The sequence below is a fragment of the Mirounga angustirostris genome, unplaced genomic scaffold, assembly GCF_029215605.1.
Source record: "Mirounga angustirostris isolate CCGP_5_RB_7025 unplaced genomic scaffold, mMirAng1.0.hap1 SCAF_6, whole genome shotgun sequence".
Taxonomy (NCBI): Eukaryota; Metazoa; Chordata; class Mammalia; order Carnivora; family Phocidae; genus Mirounga; species Mirounga angustirostris.
Window position 1 is genome coordinate 148,834,394 of NW_026991714.1, and position 27,019 is coordinate 148,861,412.

A 27,019-nucleotide genomic window follows, 5' to 3' on the forward strand; every position below is an offset into this window, starting at 1 on the left:
GAATACCTAGTTTCGTCTGTTGAGATATTTCAAAACCACATACAAACAGCAATTTACAAAAATTAAAATGTCCCACCATATTCTCACACGAAAAAAGAAAAAGAGCGTGAACGTATTTACTTGGCTAAGAGAGACATATCAAAGGCAACACAGAGGTTTCTGTTCAGCTTCCTGTTCATTCAAGACATGTGCCCGAACCTCTATTTTAAGACCATCAAGTCATGAGGAAGGCTAAAAACATCATTTATTGCTTACACATGCCTTTAATCCGTTTAATGGTGAGGAGTAAACATACAAGATATATTAAAAGGCAGGTTGCTATCCTATTTTACCTATATTCATGTTAAGCATATTTATTTTTAAATGTATGTATTTACATGGATCTCTTAAATTGCTGTTGGCCATGATATTAGATACGGGATGGGAATGGGAGAACTGGCCATGGTGACCCCATTGATCTGACTTGCTTGTGACCCTCAAATCAAAGCACTGATACCGTAAGTGATCGGATCTGTTCACATGGAGACAGAATCAGATTTTGTGACATCTGTCTCTGGCAGAGCTCAGCCCAGTGAAGCTCTCTCATCTACATGATCACATCAGCAAAAAGTCCACATTTCACTGATGGGTGAGGAATAGGCACCAGTGATTCTGAAGATAGAAACTTCTAGAAGTTTTATCTATCCAGAAGATAGAAACTCCTGTTTCGAATCAAGCAGGACATGGTTAACTTCATTTACATCTTTAAATACAGATTACTTATTATGAGCACGCAGATCTTTCCTGGTACTAATCAAATAGAATAGTATGGCATCTTCTGGGTCTAAGGAACCCAGGGGGCTGCCAGGGCATAAAGGATGACAAGAACAGGGCTTGTGTTACTTACGCCTTGAAGCAGACAGTTTTCTACTGGGAAGTCATACAAAATACGTAATAATATCCATCTGCTCCAGGAAAAAAAAATATAATGCCATTTTTGGAAATTTAGATAGTTTCGCAAAAAAAGGTCAAATTTTTAAATAAAAAGATAAAATAAATACTTTGTGCCACTGGAGACAAGCTCTGAAAGATAAATAAACCCTTGGTATTTCTCAGGGAAAAAATAGAGGTTCTATTCATTTGAAGCTATTTCTCCTTATATAAGCCAGGAATTGTGAAAAGTCAACTAATTATGGAATGCTATTACTTGAACAGAAGATGCTTAAATTCTATCCTTGACAAATCAGGCTTTGAAAAAGAAACATCAGAACTATGAGAAAAACCTGCTGATTTACAAAGCTTTTTTTTAGAGTGATAAAATTCTTCATTTTTCCACTTCATTTTTTCAAGTTAATTCCAGCCTCAGATCCAAATTGGGATTGTGAATCCGTGCATTTCATTCTGTTTCTCTAAATGCCAACGTAAATTACACAGCACTTTGAACCCACAGCTCCTAACTTTCTCCCATGGCACAGTACACAAGAATTAACGTGACTTACTCATTTCTTTCCAGATGTACGATCAGTTCTTTGCTTTCCAGTTGCATTCGAAAATTCAACACTTCTGGATGATTCTGAAAGATAAATAAGAGAAATCAGCTGAAACACATTTCACATTGACTTGCCAACATTTGAATGTTCTGAAGGCATATTCAACAGAGGGAGAGAAAAATACATTTTCTTCTTGGGACCATTCTGATATCCCAAGTAGAGGAGATCAGGTGAACCAGGATCAGAGTCTGGAGGATGCACCACCCTCTGGGATGGCACGAATGTGGCCTGGACCCCTTTCCTTTGGGCACATACCCCTGAGATCCTTCTTGACTACCCCCACCTCCCACAATGAATTCGTCCCTCAGTTTCCCTGTCTCTATAAATAGCACCTTCACTTCCCCAGCTGCTCATGTCAGAAATGTGAAGTCCTGCCTAAAACCTTCTCCCTCTCCAGCTCCTCTTAATCCATGAAAAGGTCTTGCAGGGCTGCTCTCCAAAACACAGCTCCTGTTACATCTTAAACCCCTCCACCTCTCATCGGGATTACCGCAATGCCCTCCTAACCTGGGTCCCTCCATATCTACCTTTGCTTTCCTCCCATTCATTCTCCAATGGCAGCAGAAGCTTATCTTCAAAAACACCTCCTCATCAACCTAACTCTGATTCTAGGGAGACTGCACTGGTGTCCCACGATAAGATGCCACCTCTTTAATGTGGCCAGCGCTGCCCGTACGGCTCTTGTCCTCACTCACACGGGCCTCACCGGCAGCTCAAACACAATGAGCTCCTCTGTAGTGCTGATCTTTGCATGCTGTTCCCTCTGCCTGGAATGCTTTCCCTCCAGGTCCTACACTCAGTACCAGCTTTAACGTCAGTAAGTCAAGGAAACCTCACCTTGCTCCTAAGTCTCATCGCATGCCCCTCTTCCCAGGCATGCTTTCTTCCAGTCTCCCGTCCTTTCCCTCCTTGTGGAAGGAAGAACTTCCTTCCTACTTGTAGTAACTCAGTATGTTGATCTGTAGATCTACTTGCTTATTATGTCCACAGAGGTGCCAGATAAGTAACAGAAGCCCAATTAACTTAAGGTGAATGAAGGAATTAATGAATAGGGCAAATGTCTCAACCAATCTCTTCTCCTTCTCACGAGGTAGACATCCTCCTTCTCCTCTGGGCTCCAGGGAACCCCGCTCATGTGTGCCCATCTGTCAATGGGGACAGGTAACTATATTTTTTCTGTTCTGCCCCAGAAATCCCAATGAGTTTCTTGCCCTGACCTGAGAATGTACCTGTGTGACCATGTCCCTTAACTCACACCCTTACCTCAATGTGTGCCACACTCCTTGAGCCCAATCATTCAGAGTCCTTGCCCAAGTCAAAATCGACTTGCCAACTCAAAGGTATTCTGTGAAGCCCCCTGCCCCCTTCCCTGCTGTGTACTCCTAGTGATTCTGAACAGTCACTTCCAGCCCCTCCTTATCCGGATCAGCATATGTCAAATGGGGGTTCTACGTATCCAAGGGGCAGTTCTCACTAGGAGAATTTAAAATTTTCAATGTTGATTTTTAAAAACAAATCATTTTAAAAACAACTGTCTGGGTGACAAGTGAAGGGCAAAGACGGGGTTAATGCACAAATAATGTAGTCAACCTAAAGAAGGGCCAAACGCCATCAAAGCCCAGGGCAGGAATTAAGGTTCCTTAGGGGCTTAAAAGGAGCGAAGTAGAGTAGAGCTGGGTCATCATGTGGAGCTTGCACCACAAGCTCAAGGGTGCCCAACTCCCCGCGGTCAGTGCCCCATCAGGGCTGCGCTCGGCGGCTCAGCCCCGCGCAAACGTCATCACCGCAGGAGACTGGTGCTGCCAACCTCAGTGGCTGTGGTTTCGCCTGCCTTTGCTCTGGAAGTTCCTTCAGTTTCATGCTTGTATAGTGAAAATAAGACCTTTGTGGTGTTCTAATATTCCGGTGTTAAGAGGCACTATCATAACTCCAGAGTTCAAGGGACTCTTCTTACAACATAGCATTTCATCTGTACTATGGATCAACTAACATGTTACTATGTTATAAGAGAAGATGGAGTATAAGCTCCAACATCCAACATTAGTTGAAATGAAACAAATTTAAACAAAAACCCTAACAACAGAAGGTCACATGAGTTTTGGGAAAAGGTTAAAACGTGCACGCACTCATACCATGGGACTGGGACAGCGTCAGGGCTGCCCTTCGCACATCTGGATAGTTTCCGATGTTGAATACGGTAGCCATTAGCCACATATGAATTTACATTTAAATAAACTGAAATAAAATTTAAAAATCAGTTTATCAGTCTCACTGGACACATTTCAGACTCAATAGCAAGATGTGATTAGTCGGCAGTCCCCGTTGGACAGAGCAGAGCGACAACGTTCCCACTTTCACAGAAAGTTCAGACATTTCCATCTTCATTGAGCATCTCTGAGTCAATAATAAAGATCTAAAATTTGCAGGGCACCTGGGTGGCTCAGTCGTTTCAGTGTCTGCCTTCGGCTCAGATCATGATCCTGGGGTCCTGGGATTGAGCTCCGTGTCAGGCTCCCTGTTTGTGGGGAGCCTGCTTCTCCCTCTCCTTCCCATTCATGCTCTTTCTCCCTATCTCTCTCTATCTCAAGAAAATAAATAAAATCTTTAAAAAAAAAAGATGTAAAATTTGCATCATCCAATTGCTGCCTGAGTAATAGACTATTTTAAATATTGGTGCCTTCAGGGGATATAATTAGGTGCAAACCCAAGTGGTTTTTTAAGTGCACATTAAGAAAGCTCTTCTCAATTTTAATTGATGAGTCATATTATTTTTAAAGGAGTTACTTAAGCTTGAGAGTTAAACTGGTAAATTTCCATATAAATGAAATGCTTATCTATATTTTCTGATTTTAAACAGATCTTGTTTTATATAGACGCATTCTAGCAAATGACAACACAAACATCTAGAATCTTGTAAAAGCCACACACTGTAATTGACATATTTTGACACTATCTGATGTTTATAAGAATTTTATGGGTTTCTGAGTGCTGAACTTCTAAAATTAATATTACTATTCCCGTCCTATGCAACATTAAACCCACATTATGTCTTTAAATTTTAATATAGTGCGTAAAAGTGCTTATAAGTCCTGGATTTGCTTTTGAGTCTGTCACAGGGACTTTTGCCTAAATTTACCTATATTTTCTGACACTGAGATTTAATTACAAATATGCACAGGATGTTCTCTCTCCACGGTTTGCAACTTGTACTTATTAATGATTTCTTAGAAAAATGGGATTATTAATTAAGTTTACAATAAAACATTAGAACAAAAATATGTCTCAATATTTTGTCAAGATGTGCCCAATATATGCGTATGTATGTATATTTGAATGTGTTTTATATATGTGTATGTGTAAATAACTTACTTTAATTACAAATTGTCTTTGCCTAAGATATTGAAACCTGTATCACATTTTAAAGATGAATCCTGACAATTATATTTGTGAATAAAAATAAAATATTTCCAGTACCCCTCCCCCCACCTCCGAGTTTAGCTAGTTTAAACATTACCATTTGTACTAATTCCACAGGAAGTCCCTACAGGACCTGTTATAACATTCCAATATCAACATCTTTCAAATGAATACATTTTTCCCTAGGGAGGCAAAAAAGATTTTATCTGTATATTTTAGTTGGGATTTAATGGTACAGGAGAAATCAATGGGCAAAAAGAACAGAGAGCTATTTTCATTCAAAACCACTAACTGCATTAGATTGTTCAGTTTAAAAGCATGTATCCATTCCATTTTCTTTTGATTCTTATACATTGGAGATAATGAACTAGTGCTGGTTATATATAGCATTCCTTTTCTTAAAAATGATATATTGATTACCTTAATGGAACTGTGTCTTTTATTGAATGCTTAAAGAACTGCACTTAATTGGGAAAAGTATAACCAAAAAAGAGTATACAAAATGTATCACTACAATTTTATTTTTAATTTTTAAAAAGATTTCTTTATTTATTACTGGGGGAAGGGGCAGAGGGAGAAAGAGAGCATCTCAAACAAACTCTTCACTGAACATGGAGCCCAACGACGTAGGGCTCAATCTCATGACCCTGAGATTATGACCTGAGCTGAAATCAAAAGTTGGATGCTTAACTGACTGAGCCACCCAGGCGCCCCACTACAATTTTAAAAATAATAATTATTAGCGTACCTACCACTCAGCTGAAAAATAAAAATATTACCAGAATCTTAGAAGCCCCTTGTATTAGTTTCCTAAGGCTGCCATAACCAAATACCACAGGCTGGGTAGCTTACCCAATAGAAATTTATTTTTGCATACTTCTGGAAGCTAGAAGTCCTGATCAAGGTGTCAGCAGGGTGGTTTCTTCTGAGGCCCCTCCTCTTGTAAATTCCTCATGGAAACCATGTGGGCAACCTCCCCCAGATGGTGTGCTGTCTTCAGACAGTTCTGCAAAGTAAGGCTCCAGCCAGGACCCCACCACCCATCTCTCGGACCCTCAGTTGCCCTGCCCTCCCTCTGAGATCAACCACAGGGCATCTGTCCAGCACATTCTACTTAACTGGAAGTATGAACAGATGACTCAAAGTGATTTATTAATTAGCTAGGGTTTCTTCCACGATGTGTTGACTTTCTTTAATCTATGTAATTGGGAGCTCCCCCAAACTTGAATTTAAATTATTTCACCCATGGTGGCTACAAAATATCTCTAGTCAATACATGTAACTTTTCATGGATGCAGGATGCCTCCAACTGCTTCTTCTCTGATGGATGGAATGATACACAGCATCATCTCCTTGGTGTCTCCATGTCCTTAAAAAAACACCCAATTTTTGGCGACTTAGAAGAAGTCTGAACCAGATCATGAAGTTGAAATAAGGTGGCAGTGAGCCACCAGAAGGAAGGGAATTACAGGAAAGAAAATACAATGTAGGGTCAGTAGCCGAGTCCACTCCCATCCTGGCTTCTCGGTTACCCTTTCAAAGATGATGGTCAGTTCTGACCCATACTCACTCGTCTCAACTGTTGACACTGGAAGCTCAGAGGGATCTAATTTTTCAAGCAGAACAACAATATTAAAATACTGCATTTGAGGGACTCTGAAATAACTAGATTTCCTTCCAGCACTAAATAAAGGCTTCAGACGATAGCCTTGGCATTCATGGGGCACAAGGGAGTCATTTATTGCTATGAATATTTAGAGGCAATCTTGATTACCACTTTAATATTAGTGGGCTGGTTCCAGAGCTGGAAGATATGCACACCGTGGAATTGAGAGAGGGCAAAACTGAATTAACTGCAGGATAGCACAGGAGGGAATGAAGGCATTGCAGTGCCATAATGGGGCGTCCCTGGCTCGGGGACTTTTACTTATTACATAAATGATGATAATGTTTATTCAGGAGTCATCGATAATTTTTGTTCTGACGGAAACTGACCTTAGCAAACACCTTGTTAAAAGATGCAAAAGGGCACATATTAATCTCAGGTAAAAACTGCTTTTGAAATATAGGTAATGTCATTTTTAAGGTTTCCGTGGGTTAAAATGTTGGGTTATTTTGAGTACAGATTCTCCTTAAGGTATGCGTGTGACATGACGGGTTTACAGATTTCCAGCCTGCTTCTCCCTTCCCACAACAAAACTCACCACCTCACTGCCCCTGGCATGCGTGATGCTCGTAGTTCAAGTTCTTTATCCTGTGGCTGCTGGAGTGATCACTAATGCTTAAATTTGCAGCAGACATTTTTGATTTTCATTTTAGATTACTGTAGCTGTAGCCCAAACATCTTAAAATCCTTATTGATTCATTGAAATGTTGCCAGTCTTCCCCCGTGCCTCTGTATGCGATGGGTTCGTAGTGCCCCGTGCACTGTGCTCCCTGGCTGAGGACATTGGCTGATTCTGAAGCAGACACGGTCATCTGCCCCCTCCTGGAGCTCACTACTGGTCTGTAAGAAGACAGTGTCAACATGACTTAACAGGAAGCAATCTGGAAAACACTACAATGCAGGTTTCTCAAATTTAACACATCTAAAATTCATTTCTTATTTTACGGCCTCTCCATCCATTCCAAAGAGGAAGTTGGGGAAAATCAAATCAATGCTAGCTCTCCATCAAAGCTAGCCCAGTGACAACACATGCTCTCTCTCTCTTTTTTAAGAAATATTTTATTTATTTGAGAGAGAGCATGAGAGGGGGGAGTGTCAGAGGGAGAAGCAGACTCCCCACTGAGCAGGGAGCCTGATGCGGGACTCGATCCTGGGACTCCAGGATCATGACCTGAGCTGAAAGCAGTTGCTTAACCAACTGAGCCACCCAGGTGCCCCAGACAATGCTCTCTCTTAAAACCTGTCAACGGTGGCCCACTGTACTTAGAATAAAACCATGGCCTTCATACCATGAAGGGTCTGGCGTCTGCTCACCAGGCTTCCCCAGCACACCACTGAGCTGGCCAGGCTCCAACCCACTTCCAGGACTCTCCACCTGCTGACCCTCTGCATGAAGGTCCTCCCTGGGCTCCAGTGCTAGGTCTCAGGCTGGACATTGCTGCCTCAGAGAAGCAGGGGCCATCTTAGTGGGGCTCTGCTCTCCCATGCCCAGTTCCCACCCTTCATAGATTCCTCATTTGTGATCATTTATTGGTGTGTTTATTTCACTTGTTGACTGGGTATCTCCTAGCAAAACAGAAACTTTGCAGGGAGAGGGGAATTTTTTGGCCTTGTTCCACATTCTGTTCCCAACACCCAGAAGAGGAGCACCTAGAAACATCTGTGGGATGGTGGAAACAGGTACAGAGGCTGTCAGAGGTGGCAGAAGGAACACGGTCTGAGGGGTAGTGAATAAACCCCAAAGCCATAAACGTCAAGTCAGAAGGTATGAAAGGGACATCAGGACTCTCCTCCCCAGGTGGAGTTGTCTGTCCCCAAACAGAAGCCTACAGTCTGTTCCTCTGACCCTAATGGGCTGCCTGCCTCACCCCTGGAGACTGATGTCCCACATGGACCCAAGTGGCCAGACAGAGGATCCCTTTATACTGGGCCTTTGACTATGACTTGCATTCTGTTCTTCTAAGGAGGGTGGGTAGCGCTTGCTGGAAACTGAATTCTTTATATTTATACTTGGGACTGATAAAAATGTCTAGTTCCTAACACCCTCTTGCTCCTCCTGCTCAGTTTCTTTGGACCTTAGTGATAAAGAATCCAAATCAGGGAAGAGGCGGACAGAGCGGGAGGCAGCAGGGGATGTGATGTTACATAAATCAATGTGAAATATAGGGCAGACTGACAGGGTGGGGGCTAGGGAGAATCAGAAATCAGAGCCATGTCAAGGTGAGGGCGGGTGCTGAGCAAAGTCAGGGTAGGACGGATCTGAGGAAGACTTGTTTGCTGGTAATAACCTACTGGTTATTAACTATCCCAGGCGTGGGGACTGTTCCGTGGATGCATGGTGACATGGAGGCCTGGGAGCAAGACTGGGTGGTGACATGGTAGCTCTGGGGACAAGGCCGCGCAGTGACACGATGGTGAGATCAGGCTGCTGAAATTGGGCCTCAGTTTCCTCACAGGGATAACTGTACTGTTTCTGTCTATCAGTGTGGGTCTGCAGAATAATGGGGCCTCAAAGATGTCCTCATCCCTGGAACCTGCAAACATGTTACCTTAGTTGGAAAAAGGGACTTTACTCATGTGACTAAGGACAGGACTTTGAAAGGGGAAGATTATCCTGGATTATGCAGATGGACCCAATGTAACAATGAGGCTCCTTAAAAGCACAGAACCTTTCATTGCTGGGGTCAGAGAGATGCAACACACAGTGGCCTCTAGAAGCTGGGGATGGCCATCAGCTTACAGCCAGCAAGAACGCAGGGACCCGGCCCTACGGCCTCGAAGAGCAGGATTCTGTCAACATCTCCAATGAGTCAGAAATAGATCCTCCCCTAAGGCCTCCACCAAAAACAGCAGTCCTATGACCACCCTGATGTCAGCCTGGTGAGATCTGAAGCAGAGAACACAACCAAGCTGCCAGACTTCTCATCTCAGAACTGAGAGCTAGTCAATGGGTATTGTTCTGAGCCACTTAAGCCGTGGTTGTTTGTCACAGCAACAACAGGAAACTGACACAATCAGGAGAGACTACTACGAAACTCAAATGGGAAATGTCTGTTGGGAAACCATCCCGTGCGATAAACTGAAAATGCAGGTGTCTTCTAGAAATCCAATCATGAGTGAGACTTCTTCACAGAGTGACTGTGACAAATGCCCCATCACTTATTATTTATTGCTATTTACCCAAAGTACAACTCTTTTAAGTCTTTTGCATTTAGATCTAAATAAGGATTTTTTGTGGGTTTGTTTGCTTTTTATTTGACAGAGAGAGCGCGCACAAGCAGGAGGAGTGGGAGAGGGAGAAGCAGGCTCCCCACTGAGCAAGGAGCCCGACGTGGGGCTCGATCCCAGGACCCTGGGATCATGACCTGAGCTGAAGGCTGACATTTAACTGACTGAGCCACATAGGTGCCCTGAACAAGGTTTTTTAAGTTAACAAGTTTTCAAAAAGAAATATTATACAGTCATTAATTGGGGGCCTAGTTATGAGCCAGGTACTGTGCCAGTTCCATATGGGAAGATCTTATACCTGTATGATCAGTACGACAGAAGGGATGGAAGATTCTGCAAGACCCACGGGGATACTGCAAAAGACAGTGGATGCCCTTCATTTTGATGTGAAATATTCTAAAGAAAGTACTTTCTAAGATTTGCTTACTGATATCAGGGACATAATACTAGAAAGTAGCACAGAGCATTGCTTTTCGGAATGACTTGTCTCGTCTTGAAAGACACAGCCGGAAAATAACAGGCTCTGTGTGTATTAACCAGAAAGCTTGGTTTTCAATTCAAAGTTCATTTATCTAACTAATTTGATGTCTGGAAACACTCATGTACCATATTTTTCTACAACACCATTTCAAAACTGTCAGTCAGAGGGAGTTAATAGCTTAAGTTGTTAGTTTGTTTGCATGCAAGCTGTCTTCCAGGGAGAATATCCCATTCATATGTTGACTGAGGCCCATTTATAAAGCATTGCTGTAATCTCTTTCAAATAAACATTAACAGAATATAATAAGCCCTTTAAAAAGTAATCCTGCTATCGCTCAGAGGCACTGCCAAGTCATTGTGTACTAACGAAAGCCCAGCGCAAACAAGTTTTTCTATTACAAACAGAGTTACAGCTAATTGCTAATTTTTTTTTAATAAAACATGCTCTAAGTGCTCCATGAAAACTCACACTAGAAGCCACGCAGAGATCTAGGAGAATTCGCATTTCACAACTTCAGACAAAAATTGGAGCGTGACTCTCACCAGCTTTCCCTATTGCTTGCCTGTCACACTGGTTCTTGGGGTGTTTGGGCCTCAGAATCAGGAGGAAACGGGAGCAGCAGAAACAAAGGAGCATCGGCTGGAGCAGAAACTCCTCCTAGTCAGGAGAAGGACAGCGGAGTACTGGCTGTGGGTTGGGATGGTCCAGCTGGGCAACTGAGACTCAAGAAGAGCAAGCCAGGCACTCCAGGGGTCTCTGGGCACCACCACACGAACCTCCCTTCCCTGGGTCAGCAGGACTTAACACCTCTGGAGGATACAGTTTTCTGTCTTCAATCTAGCTCCATTCTGGGACAAAGAGGTCCTCAATTGGTACGCTTTGCTGAAGGAAAATTCAAGTCCAACTCCCTTCCTGTTAAAATATTAGTGAAACCGACCAGTCATAAATCCAGTGACACTTAGGGCCAACTTTGTCCTCTACCTTGAAGAGTCCCAATTCCAAATCCCTAGCTCCAACCTCTCTCTTAAGCCCAAATGTGTTGCAAATGTCCCACAAGCCATGTCCAGCGAAGATCTTGCCAGCAACTCTAATGTGCAGGTTAAAACCCACTCACGTCTCACCTCTCCCCTGCCAAGTGCACTCCCCCAAGTGCTTTCCTCATCCTGTGACACCCCCCCCATCCCTGTTGTCATCATCATCCTCAAAAGGCCACATGCAGACCATCCTCTGACTCCTTCCTCTCGGTCATACGGTCATACGTTAAACTAGTGGCCCAGCTCTGACCTTCTCCCCCCTCCCCCCATGCATCTCTGCAACTCTGTGCCTGCTGTGTGGTCCCCACCCAGCTCTGCTCTGGTCACTCTCTCAACAGCCCACAGTCCACATTGTTCTCGGACTGCTCCATGACTGCAGGGCTCAATCATACTTCTCTCCTCTTTCCTGGGTATGACATCCTGGCTTCCTCAGCATCCCTGACTCCTGAGTCTGCCCACTCTCCCTCTACCCCTACTCACTGTGCCAGAGCAGGTTGCCAAACATTTTCTGTAAAGGGCGAGATAATAAAGAATCCGTATTAAGTAAAGACTTCAAGCTCGGTGGGCCTTATGGTCCCTGCCACGATGCTTTGTCTCTGCTGTGACAGTGGACCCACAGCCAGAAACAAACGGTAAATGAACAAGCGTGGCTTTGTGCCAGTAAAACCTTATTCACGGAAACTAAAATTTGACCTTCATATAATTTTATGTATCATAAAATATTATTCTTTTCTTGATATTTTTTTCTAGCCAGTAAGAAGGCTAAAAAAACATTCTCGAACCTGAGTGAGCACCAAAACCACCTGGAGGGCTTATTGAAACCGACTGTGGGGCCCATCAGCAGATCTGGGATGAAGCCCAGGCATTTGCGATTCTCGCAAGTGCCCTGGTGATGCTGCTGACTCTGCCCATGTGGGCACCATGTTTTCAACACCACTGTGCTAGAAAAGTGTGGTTTCACGGGGCGGCAATTCATAAGGTCCCCTCAGTCTGCAACTATCGATGGTGTGGCACCACATGCGTGCACCCAGTGTTGTCAATTTGATTTAGTTCCTAACATCTAACAGGAGAATTCACAGACAAATCTGGACAGGAAGCTTCTCAGAGGGGAAAAATAGGGGGCAAATGGCAACCCTGGGCTTGCACATCAGGTGGCGAAAATTGGCTAAAACCGAGCAGAAGCTGCCAGTTCTCCCAGGCCCACCATGCCCTAGTGTGTCTGTCCACAGAGGCCCCAGGGCAGAGGTAATCTACCATCCTGTGCCTGGCCAGCCTCATTTGATCATAACACCTGCCTGGCCCCTGGTGGCATTCGAGTTCACTTGAATCTCTGGGCTAAAGTTAGGATGAGGACAGAAATAGGATGATTGTGAGAATGCACAGAAGGACTGGATGAGCACGCCTTTTCTTTTCTTGCCTTCCCTTCTACTTCCTGAACTCTGCCCCATCCCTTAGGATCCCTGAGATGCTCCTGACCTCCCAAGCTCTCCCTAGTGGCTCAGGTAGAACCCTCTTCTCTACATTGGAGACTATACATCCACATTGTGCCTGGGGTATAGTTGCTTCTGTCCGTTGGCTTTATGCTCACAGGGCTATAAGCTCCTTGAAACCTGAGCCAACTCTGAGAAACCATCAAGATGCCTCAAGTGCTGCCTTCTTGAACATACAAAGTACACAACTAATGCTTGTTTGATTACCTTGATCAGTACATTAAAAAATATTGCTCACTCATTCATTCATCAAACATTTACATGCCTTAAGTATAGGCTGTCTACCCTGCTAACCAATTTTGACCTTTGCTACAAAGCGCAAGTTTATTAAAATACCTTATTTTGCTGAGCAAATGAATATATTGGCTATTTTGTTGTTGATGTTGTGTTGACAGAGTTAGGTGTTTAAATTCATCCTTGTTACACACTATTTTCGAACCAAAGTAGAAAACCTAGCCCTTGCCAGGAATGAGCCTGGAAGCATCACACATGCATGATCACCAAATCCTTAGCCTATTTTGGGTCTCCCTTAGCCCATCTTGAACTAAACCATAAGAGTGTAAACGAGGCAGGACTGAAAGGGCCACTGTGGAAACTGTAGGATTTCTACCAGGACAATACTGGCTGCCTTCAAGTGGATATGAAAAATGAAGTTCACAGTCAGTGCTGTCATTTTCCATCACTGGGGCTGGCCATGGCTTTGCGTTTGGGAGGACAGCCAGGAGTGCACAGGGCTACCTCCCGGTCCTATGGGAAGAGGAAAGAATGGCTACATTCCTATCAACAACCTTACAACAACCATGCAAAACTAGACAAATAATCAACCTAACTGGACATTAAAACTAAGTAATGTTGACCTGACGAAAAGTGAAAGAGAAAGAAAAGAGATAACTCAGCTAGACAGATGTAGCACATAGATATGAATAATTTGTGACTGACCCACAAGATTTTTAACGAAGGAAAACCAAAATCCCCTTATTTTCTAGAGACAGAATGGTCAGGGATACCAGAAGTCCTGCTGAAAGATATCTTATTTGTAATCATTTCAAAGAAAATAGTTCAGAAAAGATTTCAGATGAGTTACTAGTTAGAAGAAATTTTGTATAAACAAAATTGTGTGTGTCTATATTTTTCTTAAATATAAAACTAGATCTTACTTGTAGGTGCACGGAAGTAAGGAAATGTAAAAATTGCTGCACGGTCATCAGGTTTAAGTTAAAGGTTTCCCTGCTCATTTTTATAAATAGAAAATCTGTGTTTAGTAGAAGATAAGAGGAAGTGGCCAATTAAGTCCACCAGCAGCTTCCCCCTGAACTAGAACTCACTTTCTCATTATAGCTTCCTCACCTACTCAAGGAAACTAGGATCACAAGACCTGAGGTCAAATCCAAGACCCATGACTAACTACCTCTGTGACTTAGTCATAGTTAGCCTCACTGAGCTTGTTTCCTTGCTTGTAAATCATAATAATACCAGCTGGGAGGATTAAATGGCATGGTTTATGTCAATAGCTGGACAGGGCTAGCACATGGGAAACACGTAATGTGATTGACAATAAGGATTACACCACACTGCCATTCGTATTGATCATACCTCTGTTTCTTTTGTCTAAAAACATATTTTTGCCCTCCAATGCAGCAAAACATTCCCATTCTTACAATCTAGTTTCCATTTCGTTATAAACCGTAACATCTCATCACAAAAATACACATAAAAACATATTTATTTTCGTTCTTCTACTGGAATTGTTGAAAAAAAGAATTATTCAGAAGAACCTCATCCAAATGGTTAATCATAGCTATCTACTAAGAAAAGAAAGGTTAGTGAATCCCTTCTCAATAATTCTTGGGGACTCTCTCCCTCCCCACAAAAACATTCACATGCTCCTACCTTCATTCCACCTGTACGGTATTTTATTTATTTATTTATTTATTCATTTATTTTTTGCCTATCCAGAAGGGTGTTGTTTGTAAAGAAAAACAAAACAAAACCATGGAATGTGGAGTGGACAGAAGGCAAGCCAATCTCTTTTCATCTAACAATAAAAGCTAAGAAGAAACCATGGTGATAAAGCACTAAACAACAGGGAAACATACACACACTCCATGGTTAAATCACGCATCTACACACTGTGTCTGCTATAAACGATTCAAAGTCCTGGCAGGTAGATTTCATGAAAGGCAGTGGCTGGAGAGAACAGCAGGCTCATATCCATTCCTGTTTGTGGGAACCCTCCGGAAATATGTGCTAAAACATTTTTGAAAATAAAATGCTTGGCAGGTAACTTCTTATTCCTTAACTTTGAATATCCTGTTGAAAAGAACTACATTTTCAAACCAGAGAGGAAGACAAACCATAAGGGACTCTTAATCTCAGGAAACAAACTGAGGGTTGCTGGAGTGAAGGGGGGTGGGAGGGATGGGGTGGCTGGGTGATGGACATTGGGGAGGGTACGTGCTATGGTGAGTGCTGTGAATTGTGTAAGACTGATGAATCACAGAGCTGTACCCCTGAAACAAATAATACATTATATGTTAATAAAAAAAAGAACTACATTTTCAAAGTCGTGCAAAGTTATCAGTCCCTCCCCCAAATACATCTTTTGCAGGAACTACACACCCCTGCTCTTTCCACTGTTCTCTACCTGATATGGTTATAGACCAATAACCATTGTTGGACTCTATTCTGGAATCACGTCAAGTGGATCAGGTTCTTAAAATGCAAGCCTGGCTGTAATATTTCAGATATAAGTCACCTAATTTAGAGTACAGTGAGATTCCTTATCCTCCTTGATCTGTACCTTCAGGATCTATAAATTTGATCCAGGACTGCATTAGCTTTTCATCTACTATGATCCCTACCCTCTTTATCCTATCAACTGTTCTTATACGAAATCCCCATCCTAGAACTGCTTACTTTTTTTTTTTTTGGAACTGCAGGCCTTGTTATTTTACTTATTGATTTATGAGTTTTGACCCATAGTTTAAATTATTGAGAACTTTAAAAGCCATAACTCTTTTGCCTAACCTGGTAGCTACTTGGTGCTGTGCCAGGCTTATTAAAGTATGATATTCCAGTCTTGGTGAAGTGCCAAGAAATGGGCACTTTCATGCACAGTTGGTACAAGTATGAATTGGTACAGCCTTCCATGGAGCAATCTGGAAATAGTTATAGTACCCCTTTAAAATGTACATATATTTGATTCAATAATTCTACTCTTAAGAATTAATCTAAATGAAATAACCAGAAAAGCATGCATAGATATAAGCACAAAGACACTTAGCATAGTATATTGAAAAGTCAGAAAACACCAATATGTTAACCCCAGGGGAATGGTTATAAAAACGACACAGGAACCACAGGACATGATATTATGAAGTCATTAAGTTGCTGGAATGAGAATGGGGAAATTCTGTTTCTGGTGATGATGCTCTGAATAATCTGGACTCATCCTCCCACTGAAAACAGCCAGAGAAGGTGGGCAAAATGTATAAAAATTCTATTTGAAGACAATGCAGAGTTTCCAAAATAAGGAAGAATTATGGAACCATGACTCAGGTAGAAAAGGAAACCCATGGTGTGATACCAGAAGTTGAGGTTAACTTTTCTACTTATGACATCTGTAGCTATTAAAAGAGGCAGTTGAGAGTCTGAAACTTGAGCAAACTTCCACCAGATTCACAGGGTGAAGGGGACAAAAACTGGATACCAGAGCCTGCTAAAAGGTGATACAGACAAACCCCTCTGACTCTGGACTTTGGGTTGGGATTTTGAAATGCTATACTCTAGGAGAAAGTGTGCATCAGAAGCAGACTAGTCCTCACAGAAACTGAAAGCAGCTCAGTCCTTGATCTTGAGTGCCCCAGCTTAGACATGAGCCATGTACAGCATCTCAAACTATTTTTATACATCTCATACACAATGTCTGACACTCAGAAAATAACCAGGCGTAAGTGGACACCAAGAAGAGGACATGGAAAATCAGGAGAAACAACAGGCAATAGAAACTGATCTATAGGAGATTCAGTTGATAGAGCCAACAGAAACAAACATGAAAATGATTATGCTAATATGTTCAGGAAGTTAAAAAACAAAACTTCCAGGTGAGAACTAAAAATTCCTGTATATTCTAGAACTGGAAAGTACAACTCAATGAAAAAGTTCCATAGCAGTTTAAACACAGCTGAAGAGAGAAATGGTAGAGTGGAAAATAGGTCAGAAGAAAATATGCAGGACTAAAGCAGAGAGACAAAAGGATGAAGAATTTAGAAAAGAGCTAAGGAGACCTACAGGATCTGGTGAATGGTCTATGCATGTGCAATCAGAGGCACAGAAAATGAGACAGGAGAAAACACAGTGAAATCAATATTTGAACAAAATATAATGAGGAATTTTCCAAAATTGGCAAAGACATCAAGACCTACATTTTAAAAAACACCATGCATCCCAAGTACTATATATAAGGAAAAACCACACCTTTACCTAACAGAGTAAAATTTCTGAAAAACAGAGATGAAGAAAAAATATAGCATCTTAAAAGGAACAACGATAATTGGCAGATGACATCACAGAAAAACAATGGAATATATTATAGTGCTTAAAGGAAATAGTTCCTACCCAGTATTCTACATCCCATGAAATATCCTTCAAAATTGAAAGTTAAATAAAGACATTTTCAGACAGATAAAAATTTAGAGAATTCAAAAGCGACAGACTGCATTAAAGGAATACTAAGGGCTTTTCTTCAGACAAAAGAAAAATTACCCTTGACAGTTGCTTGGAGATGCAGAATGCAATGAAGAGATGAAGTTTAATGTGTGGGAACCTTTAAATGAAAATTAAAGGCCGGGTGTTATATGCAGCTAATGAATCACTGAACACTATATCAAAAACTAATGATGTACTATATGTTGGCTAACTGAACATAATAAAAAAAAAAAAGAAAATTAAAGGCAGGTTACAACAATAACAAGAGAGACAGGAAGCAAATATAACCCAATGAATGAGTTTATAGGAGTTTACACAGTTTCAACAACTTCATTTCCAGAGACATATTGTTCAACCAGAAGAAGCAGCTTTCGTGACCCCAGGTATTGGTGTTTCTATCTGGAACTTTAGTCACTAGAGATGTAGTCCAGATTTCTTCTGGCTACACCTTTCTTTGTTGTCATGCATTTATTCAACAAATCTATTAAGCATCTATTACATGCCTCACACTGTGTAGGGAACTGGGACCACAGAGATAAAGACACCCACTTTATCGATGGAGAAGAAAACCTCAGGGAGATTACTCGCAACTTGCTCAAGTTCACCAGGCTCATAAGGGACAGAGCTGAACTCCGGTTCTGTTTCTCTACCATACATTTTTTACTAAGCAGCCCTGACTCTTTAAAAAAAAAAATACTATATATATGAATGCTAACTGGAACTGATGCATGTTACTCTTTCTCGCTCATGTTTTGTTGCCATTAACTCAGCTTTTTTCTCTCATATCCTTATACCACTATCACTCTACCATCTACAAATTATTCCCTTTAATGCTCTTTCCTATTCCCTATGCCTTTGTTGACTAAAATATTTTGAATTTATTTGTGAGATGTGCAATCTTCTATTTAAGATGTCAGCATGCAACATTCTATAGCTGGAAGAATTTCACTAGGATTTCTAACCATTTAATGCTATCACTCATAATCATGCACAGCTGCTGTCCTCTCACCCTGATGGAGAACTGAGGTCAGGGGCCAAGGTGGCCTAGAGAGGAAGGCAGGAGACTGCGTCTTCCCTCCACCTGCCTGACCCCATCCCACCTGATTAACCTTGGCACTGGGGCCCTGCTAATACACAAAGGTGAGAAGGCCAATGCTGATGCTTTCAGAGGGACTCCTTCCTGCTTCTCAATTACCAGTTCAGTACCTCGGAGTGAAGAGTTATTTCTCTTGACTCAGGCAATAACTTCTGCACATATTTGTATCAAAATTTAACAACTTGGAGGGAAAGATTATTTTCACAGAGAAATGATCAATCACATGTTTATATATAATGTATGGCCAAGATACAGGTTTATAAGACTGAAATACTGCTTCCATGATTTAACCTGAGCCTCCATCTTATAGAAAGATAGTCTGCAGGCTAGAGGCCGAACTTTCCAAGTCTGGCACAGGAACAAACATGGTGAAGCAGCATGAAAAGTTTGGAATGATGAAAGCATGTGGGGGTAGGGTCTGAGGAACAATAAAAGAATTATGCCAAATGATTATTTGATTTAAGCATCACAACTGGATGACCCTGAGAATCCCTCTGGAGAACATAGTATAGACTGTTGCTTCTCCAGAGAATGTTGAAATTTTAGATAAGGCCAGGATGTTTTTATACACTATCTGTACCGTAGACCCTGATTTTAGTTACTACAGAACTTATTAAAATGAAGGACCTCATATTTTATGAATAGGAAAGACAAAAAAACTGACCTGACTAGGGAATAAAATTCTTAACAGAAAAATAAAAATAACTTTTAAAAAAAATATTTTATTTATTTATTTGACAGAGAGGGATAGCAGAGCAGAAACACAAGCAGAGGGAGTGGGAGAGGGAGAAGCAGGCCTCCCACTGAGCAGGGACCCCGATGCGGGGTTCGATCCCAGGACCCTGGGATCATGACCTGAGCCGAAGACAGACGCTTAATGACTGAGCCACCCAGGTCCCCTAAAAATAACTTTTAAAACCCTGATGTAAAAGTCTCTACAGGTTGAGTGTGTAATTCTTTTCACACGCCCACAGATTAAGTGTTGCTCACATACAAACATTGCTAGCATCTTTCATGAGACTCCACAACCATATCTTGATGAAAAAGACCAACTTCTGAGGAAGCCCAGAGGTTTCTGTCAACAGGTCTTTCCCTTTTCATCTGCTCAACAAAAAACAAGTATTCAAAATAAGCGACTCTTTCAATAGGTAGGTTGAAATCACTGGTTATCAACCTGGGGTGATTTTGCCCCCAGGGGACATGTGGTAATGTGTCAAGACATTTTTGGTTCTCATGACTTGGTAAGGGGTGCTCCTGGCATCTCGTGGGTAGAGACCAGGGATGCTGGTAAACATCCTACAAAGCACAGGATAGCACAGGCCCTGTCCCCCGGCAAAGAATTATCCTGTCCAAAATATTAATAGTGCCATGGTTGAGAAACTCTGGTATTAAAGTCTTCTTCATGAATAGCTGTATTTAACCAGATGGTCTATAACTTAATAAGTACTAATAACCTACTGGATTACATAGCACTCTTTGTTATTTTATGTGTATATGCAAACAGATGTCTTATGTATTTTTAACGTCACCTTTGAATGGGAGAAAACTTACCAAAATATAGCTACATTCAATTTATATCAGTGTGAATGTAGTTTCACTCAGCCCTAGAAATGACGATACACTGGAAAAGAGATTAATGTGCATTTAATCTGGGGAGGTTTTCTCTAAGAGATAGTCTTCAGTTCTCATTTAAAGGAAGATTAGGGCATGCTGGGGAGAGTGGAAAGAAAACTTTCATGTTTCTGAGTCAAATGTGCAAAAACTTGGAGACAGGCAAAAGGAACACGGGGGTGAGGAGTGGGGTGGTTGATACACTTGGAACAGTGGATTTTTGGAGGGGGAGGTGTATTTATTTCAGATCAAGACTTGTAGGGTGTGACCATTTGGCAGGAAGATTTGAGGACAATGATCAAAAGTCTGTATTTAATCCTGAGCAACAGAAAGCCAGGGACCATTATGGGTCCACTGAGAAATACTCAGAAGATGAAAATACACTGGTCCACTCTCTTCTCATCCAAGTGGACAATATCGCCCTTTGTAAACACTGTTGTCTTTCCTAATTTCAAGGCACAGTTAATACTCTGCCTCTTTAATCCTAGTTTATACTCTTTGACCAGGCCTTAATCACTTAATCTATTTCAAATTTAAGGAACATACATGGATAGCATGTATCATGACCATGGGACAGCTTGAGCCACTTAAGAAAAATTTCAAGTACAAATAGTGTACGAAAACATCCTGGCCTTATCTAAAATTTCAACATTCTCTGGAGAAGCAAAAATCTGTAGTATGTTCTCCAGAGGGATTCTCAGAGTCATCCAATTCTGATGCTTAAATCAAATAATCATTTGGCATAATTCTTTTATTGTTCCTCAGACCCTACCCCCACGCTTTCATCATTCCAAACTCTTCATGCTGCTTCACCATGTTTGTTTCTGTGCCAGACTTGGAAAGTTCGGCCTCCAGCATGCACACTATCTTTCTATAAGCTGGGGGCTCAGATTAAATCCTCAATAACTTGTTATTGGGATCACAGATGTGCTTCTGGACCTGTCTTCCTTTTGCATGCAATCTCACGGAGTTTGGGCTGAAGATAGAAAGTCAACATTTTTTAGAAAATAATTGGTCTTTTATGATCTTGGGAGAATGACAAATGAGTTTTAGCAAAAACAGAATTTTGATAAAACAGAATGCAGATAGATGGGAAGAATTCATCCCTTGCATGAGGACACTTAGGATAATGAGTAGAGGCCCAAGGTACAGGAGGACAGAAAAGGTCTTAAGAGTTTAAAATGGTCTCTACAAATTTAAGTAAAAGCACAGTTGTCTCCTATCTAAAGTCAGTTTGTATTCAGTTGTTTTTAAAAAGGAAACCACCAATGAAGAAGATCCTGTTATGTTCAGTTATAAATCACCATTGAAAAATAACTTTTAGGAAAAAAAGACAAAGGTTTTTAAATAGGCAATACACATCACACCATTACCAAAGAATGCGTCTTTTCAGAATTATAAATGTCCGAAAGGTATTTTTGAGTCTTAAGGCAATGAAATCCTCATGACTTCCAATTTCTACTAGTTGAGCACACGGGCTAGAATGCTAGAGAAAAGGTGATCTGTATGAGAGAGGATCAAGAGGAGAAGTGGAGCACCTGTGGAATGGGCAGCACATTAAGGGTAAGAGGAGAATATAAGCCCAGGGAGGGGCAAAGTGGAAAGCTGAGTGCCTGGACACTGATGTATGCATAGAAATAGGGGAGTGGGAAGGGGGGTTGGTCTGATCATTTCTTATATTTGATGGGCTAAGTATTTTTACATATATGAAATTAATGTTTCTTTAAGTACAATGGGACCACTGCTGCTTCAGGCAACATAGATATTCCTTTTCACATGTCACTTGGTAAAATCCCCATTCATCACAGTGTGCTTTTCATCCTTTGGTATTTCCAGTTGCTCACACTAACCTATATATGTCCCTAAAATAACAGCAGCTGTTGTCACTGTTTTCGGAAAAATACAAGCATCTTTGGACAGCTTTTCCAAGCAAAACACTCATTTTCCTTTTTATTAAATTGGTCTTGATTACAGTGGCAATAGTTAAATAACTACAGAAATCCAGTTAGAAAGAATAATGTACAGATTACACAAGGGTCCCAGGTCATTTCCCAAGACAGGTCATTAGATTACTCCCTAAGAAGAGAAAATTCATATATAGCACTTTCTCCTCAAGATACTCAGGGCAATTAAAGAAGGGGACTTTCTGAGGCAAGGTATAATGGTTTGAGCAAAACTAGGGACAATGGTAAAGGGAGATTATTTCTATACAGCAAAACAGGGAAACAAGCAATATGGTTGAATACTGCTCCCCCGCCCCACCACACACACACACATACCCAGCTTGAGACAGACTAACCGTGCATAGCAAAGCATCTTTACCCGGGGTGGCTGAGGTTCCTTCATTATCTGCAAGGTAATGCCTCACCTTGCTTCTCCTAACTGTGAGAACACCATTATATTATACCTCAAATTGGCTTGTTCATAGAAGGGTAAAGATCCTAGGCCAAAGCGTATGTTTAAATTCTCCCACCACGGTATAATATTATTTGACAGAGGACTATGAATAAGTTAAAGAAGTGTATTGGTATTTCCACAGCTTTTCTCAATCAGATTTCCTCCGGAGATTAAGTTGTAATGCCTTAAGATATCCATTATACATGATGAATTCATTTCTGTTCTATACACTGAGAATGGTGCTGGTTATGTACCATTCTTGGGAGAATTGAGAAAACAGACACTGAAATCACTTTTTGTCTTCTGTGGTTCAGAACTCTGGTTGAGAAAGACTATGCTGCACATAAACACCCAAAAATAAATAAATAAGGTAATAAAACCAATGGAGACAAAGAACTAAGAAACCAACAATGTAGAAAAAATCGAATACTAAAACAAAACAAAACAAACCCTAAAACAAAACTTTACATTAAAACAAAGTAGGAAAAATAAGGATAAAAAGAAATGGAAAAGTAGAAAATAAATAGCAACCACTACAATAGGAGGCAGAGGTGGTCAGACTGAATAAGCAAGATTTAACTATATGTCTGCAAGAAAGGGACTTTAAATATAAAGATGCAGCTAGGTTAAAAGTCAAAGGATGGAAAATGACAGGCCATAGAAAGTGAAATACTATTATTTGATAAACTGGATTTCAAATTTTAAAAATTCTCCTTAAAAGACATCATTAAGAAAATACACAGTTAAGCCACAGTGAGAAAAACCTGCAATACAAAGATTTTGTATCCAGAATAAAGAACTGTTACCAACCAAGAAGAAGAGTATAAACAACCCAATTAAAAATGGGCAAAACATTTTGAATATTTACCCCCCAAACCCCCCCAAAATATTTGAATGGCCAATAAGTACATGTAAGAATGTTCAATCTCATTAGATATTAAGTAACTAAAACCACAATGAGTACAAATATTCATCCATTAGAATGGCTGCAATTAAAAGGACTGAGAATACCAAGTGTCGGTGAGAGTTGGATCAATAGAACGCACATACACCACTGGTGGGAAAGCAAAATGGTGCAACTACTTTGGAAAACAATGTGACAACTTCTTGGAAATCTAAACGTGTATTTACCATTTGAAATGAGAATTTCACTCCTAAATATTTTCCAAAGAAAAATAAAAATATATGTCCACACAACAATTTACGCAGGGATAATCATAACAGCCTTTTTCTTATTAGTTCAAAACTTGAGTCAATCCAAATGTCCATCAACAAACTGTGGCATATCCAACAATGAGTTCCTATTCAGCAATAAAAAGGAATGGACTGATGACACCAATTACAACACAAATAAGTCTCAAAAACATTATGTTAATCAAAAGAAGACACAAAAGGGTACATACTATATAGTTCTATGTATATTAATTTCTAGAAAAGAAATATATAACCTTTAGGGATCAAAGAATAGATTGGGGCCAGGGTTAATGGAGAGAAATGACTACAAAGGAAATTTTGGGGATGATGGGTGCACACATTTGTCAAAATTCATTAAACTGTATACTTAAAATAGGTACGTTCTATTGTTTTTTGTTTTATTTCCAAGTTTATTTTAAAAACATCTCCACTCTCATATGGTTTTACCTATCTCCCCTCTAAATCCTACTAATTTTTGTGTTATATATTTTGAATAAATTCTAACAAAATTTTTCAGATTGAAGGGAAATGATTCCAAATAGAATTATGGCAGGTTAATTGACACTTTTTTCATTATGAATATCTCTCTTTATTTCTAATTATGCTTCTTGTCTTAAATCTAGTGTATTTGATATTATTACAACTGGTGAGTTTGATTAATGTTTGCATAGCATATATATTTTTTCATCCTTTTCCTTTATTTCTATAGAAATGTCTGTATTTCTATATGTGCTGAAACTTAAAGAGTGTGTCTTGTAAATCACATATAGAGAGTTTGGTTTCTTAACTCCATCTGGCAATCTTTGTTTTTTAATTTGCCCATTTAATTTTAATATAATTATTGACACAGCTGAATTTAAGTTTATCATCCTTCTATTTTTTTGTCCCATTAGCACTTTATTTCTCCTTTCCTTTAAAAAAAATAAATCATGTATTTTTCCTATTCTATTTTTCCCCTCTAATAGCTTCTTTTATTTTTTGTATATTTGTTTTAGTGATTAGAGATTAAAATCTGCATCCCAGACTTACTATACTATATCTTAAATTGGAATCTTTACTGCTTTCAGAACAATGCAAAAATATTATGACAGTTTAATTTCATTTATTCTTCCCTTTGTACTACTGGTGTCATATATTCTTCTTCTACATATGTTGTAAATCCTTAAACATCTTGTTACGGTTGTTTAACAATCAACTTTCTAGATTTACCAACCTATTGACTTTTTCATGCTCTTTGCTCTTTTTTGCAGTTCTGTGCTTCCATCTGGGTTCATTTTCTTTCAACCGGAAGCACATCCTTTCATAGTTCTTGGGAGTCTTGAGTCTGTTGCAGATGAGTTTCATTACCTCTGTTTGGTCTTTAACATTTTTAATTCTCATTCATTTTTGAAGAATATTTTCATTGGGCTGGATTGTAGGTTGGCAGTTTTTCTTACTTTCTGCCCTTTCAAGATATCTTCTCATTTTCTTCTTGCTGGGGTATTTCCATTGCATAGTCAGCTGTAAGTCTTAATTTTGCTCCTTTGAAAGTCTTTTTTCCTCTGGATGTTTGAAAGATTTTCTTGCACTTTAATTTTCAATAGTTTGATGGGATTTTCTCTCTATTTATCCTAATTGGGATTCATCGAGCTTCTTGAAAGTATGAGCTGACTGCTTCTCATCATTTCTGAAAAATTTCTCAGCCATTATATCTTTAGAGGATGCTTCTGCTCCAATCTCTCTCCTTTCCTTATGGGATTCCAAGTATGTGTAAGTTAGACTTCTGACTGTTCCATAGGCTTAGGTATGTTCTTTCCACTTATTTTTATCTGTGTTTTATTTTCATCTATTGCTCTGTCTTCAAGTTCACTATTCCAAACTTCTTCTGTTTACATTCTGCTGTTAAACTTTCCAATGAATACTTAACATTAGATATTGCTTTATTCAGTTAAAGGATGTCCCCTTATTTTGTAGATTCTAAGCTACTGTTGAAATTCTACATATATTTCTCCATTTATAGCTTTTTTAAAAACCATACCAATCCTAATTACTTTTGTCCTTCTCAACTAGTTCCAATATCTGGATTATTTGTTACACTGCTTTTATTATTATTTTTTGTTTGTTTCCTGATTGTTAGTCACAATTTCTGGCTTCTTTTTGCATGTCTAGTCAATTTTTATTTCATGACAGCCATTGTATATGAAAATACCGTGGAGGCTCTTGATGATATTTGCACCAGGGAGAGGGCAGCCTTTCCTCTAGGGCGAGATTGGATCAATGTAATCAGTCCCTCACCTATCAGAGATTGAGTTGGGTCAAGCTGAGTTGCACTCCTAATAAGACTCACCCTACCTCCAGTTAATGCCTCTGCCTTGAGAGTGACCCTACCAGGCTTCTGATGGAGAGTCTGGAAGATCCCTGTCCTCTCAACCCCAAAAGACTGCAGAAGAGGTTCAGTTCTATCTTTTGGAGGTCTAAAGCTTACTCTTCAGCTTCCTTACCCATGAAAATTTAAAATCTGGTGTGAGAGGGAAAACAGTCATGTGACTGTTGCAAGCCTCATTCTTGCTGGATCTTGTCTTCCAAGCACCATGAGTATGTAGAAGATTTCACCCTGCCTTTCCAACCCATCACCTGAGCCTCCTAAACTACACCAGCACTTACATGTAAATTTGTACTACTTAAGTCAAGGAAATTTTCAACAACATGAACCTTTTCTTTACTACTTTAAACATTCCCAGAGAAATCTTACTTTCACTACTGATTTACTTACCATTTTAATTTTCTGAATTTTTTTATTATGTACATTTAGCCACCATATAGTACATCATTCGTTTTTGATGTAGTGTTCAATGATTCATTAGTTGTGTATAACACCCAGTGCTCATCACCACATGTGCCCTCCTTAATACCCATTACTCAGTTACTCTGTCCCCCATCCCCCTCCCTTCTGTAACCCTCAGTTTGTTTCCTGGAGTCCAGAGTCTCTCATGGTTTGTCTCTCTCTCTGATTTCTTCCTATTCAGTTTTCCCTCCCTTCCCCTATTGTCCTCTGCACTATTCCTTATATTCCACATATGAGTGAAACCATATGATAATTGTCTTTCTCTGCTTGACTTACTTCACTTAGCATAATCCCCTCTGCTTCCATCCAGGTCAATGCAAAGGGTAGGTATTCATCCTTTTTGAT

General features: G+C 40.2%; 1 protein-coding gene across 7 annotated transcripts in view; it reads right to left on the bottom strand.

Annotated features, from left to right (window-relative positions):
• ADAM12 (ADAM metallopeptidase domain 12) overlaps window positions 1-27,019 on the bottom strand; it is a 347,363-nt gene that overhangs the window by 254,772 nt on the left and 65,572 nt on the right. For all 7 annotated transcript variants that reach the window (XM_064595438.1, XM_064595441.1, XM_064595440.1 and 4 more), the window contains one exon: window positions 1,479-1,552. In XM_064595438.1, coding sequence (XP_064451508.1) covers window positions 1,479-1,552 — 74 coding nt within the window. The remainder of the gene's footprint in view (window positions 1-1,478; window positions 1,553-27,019) is intronic.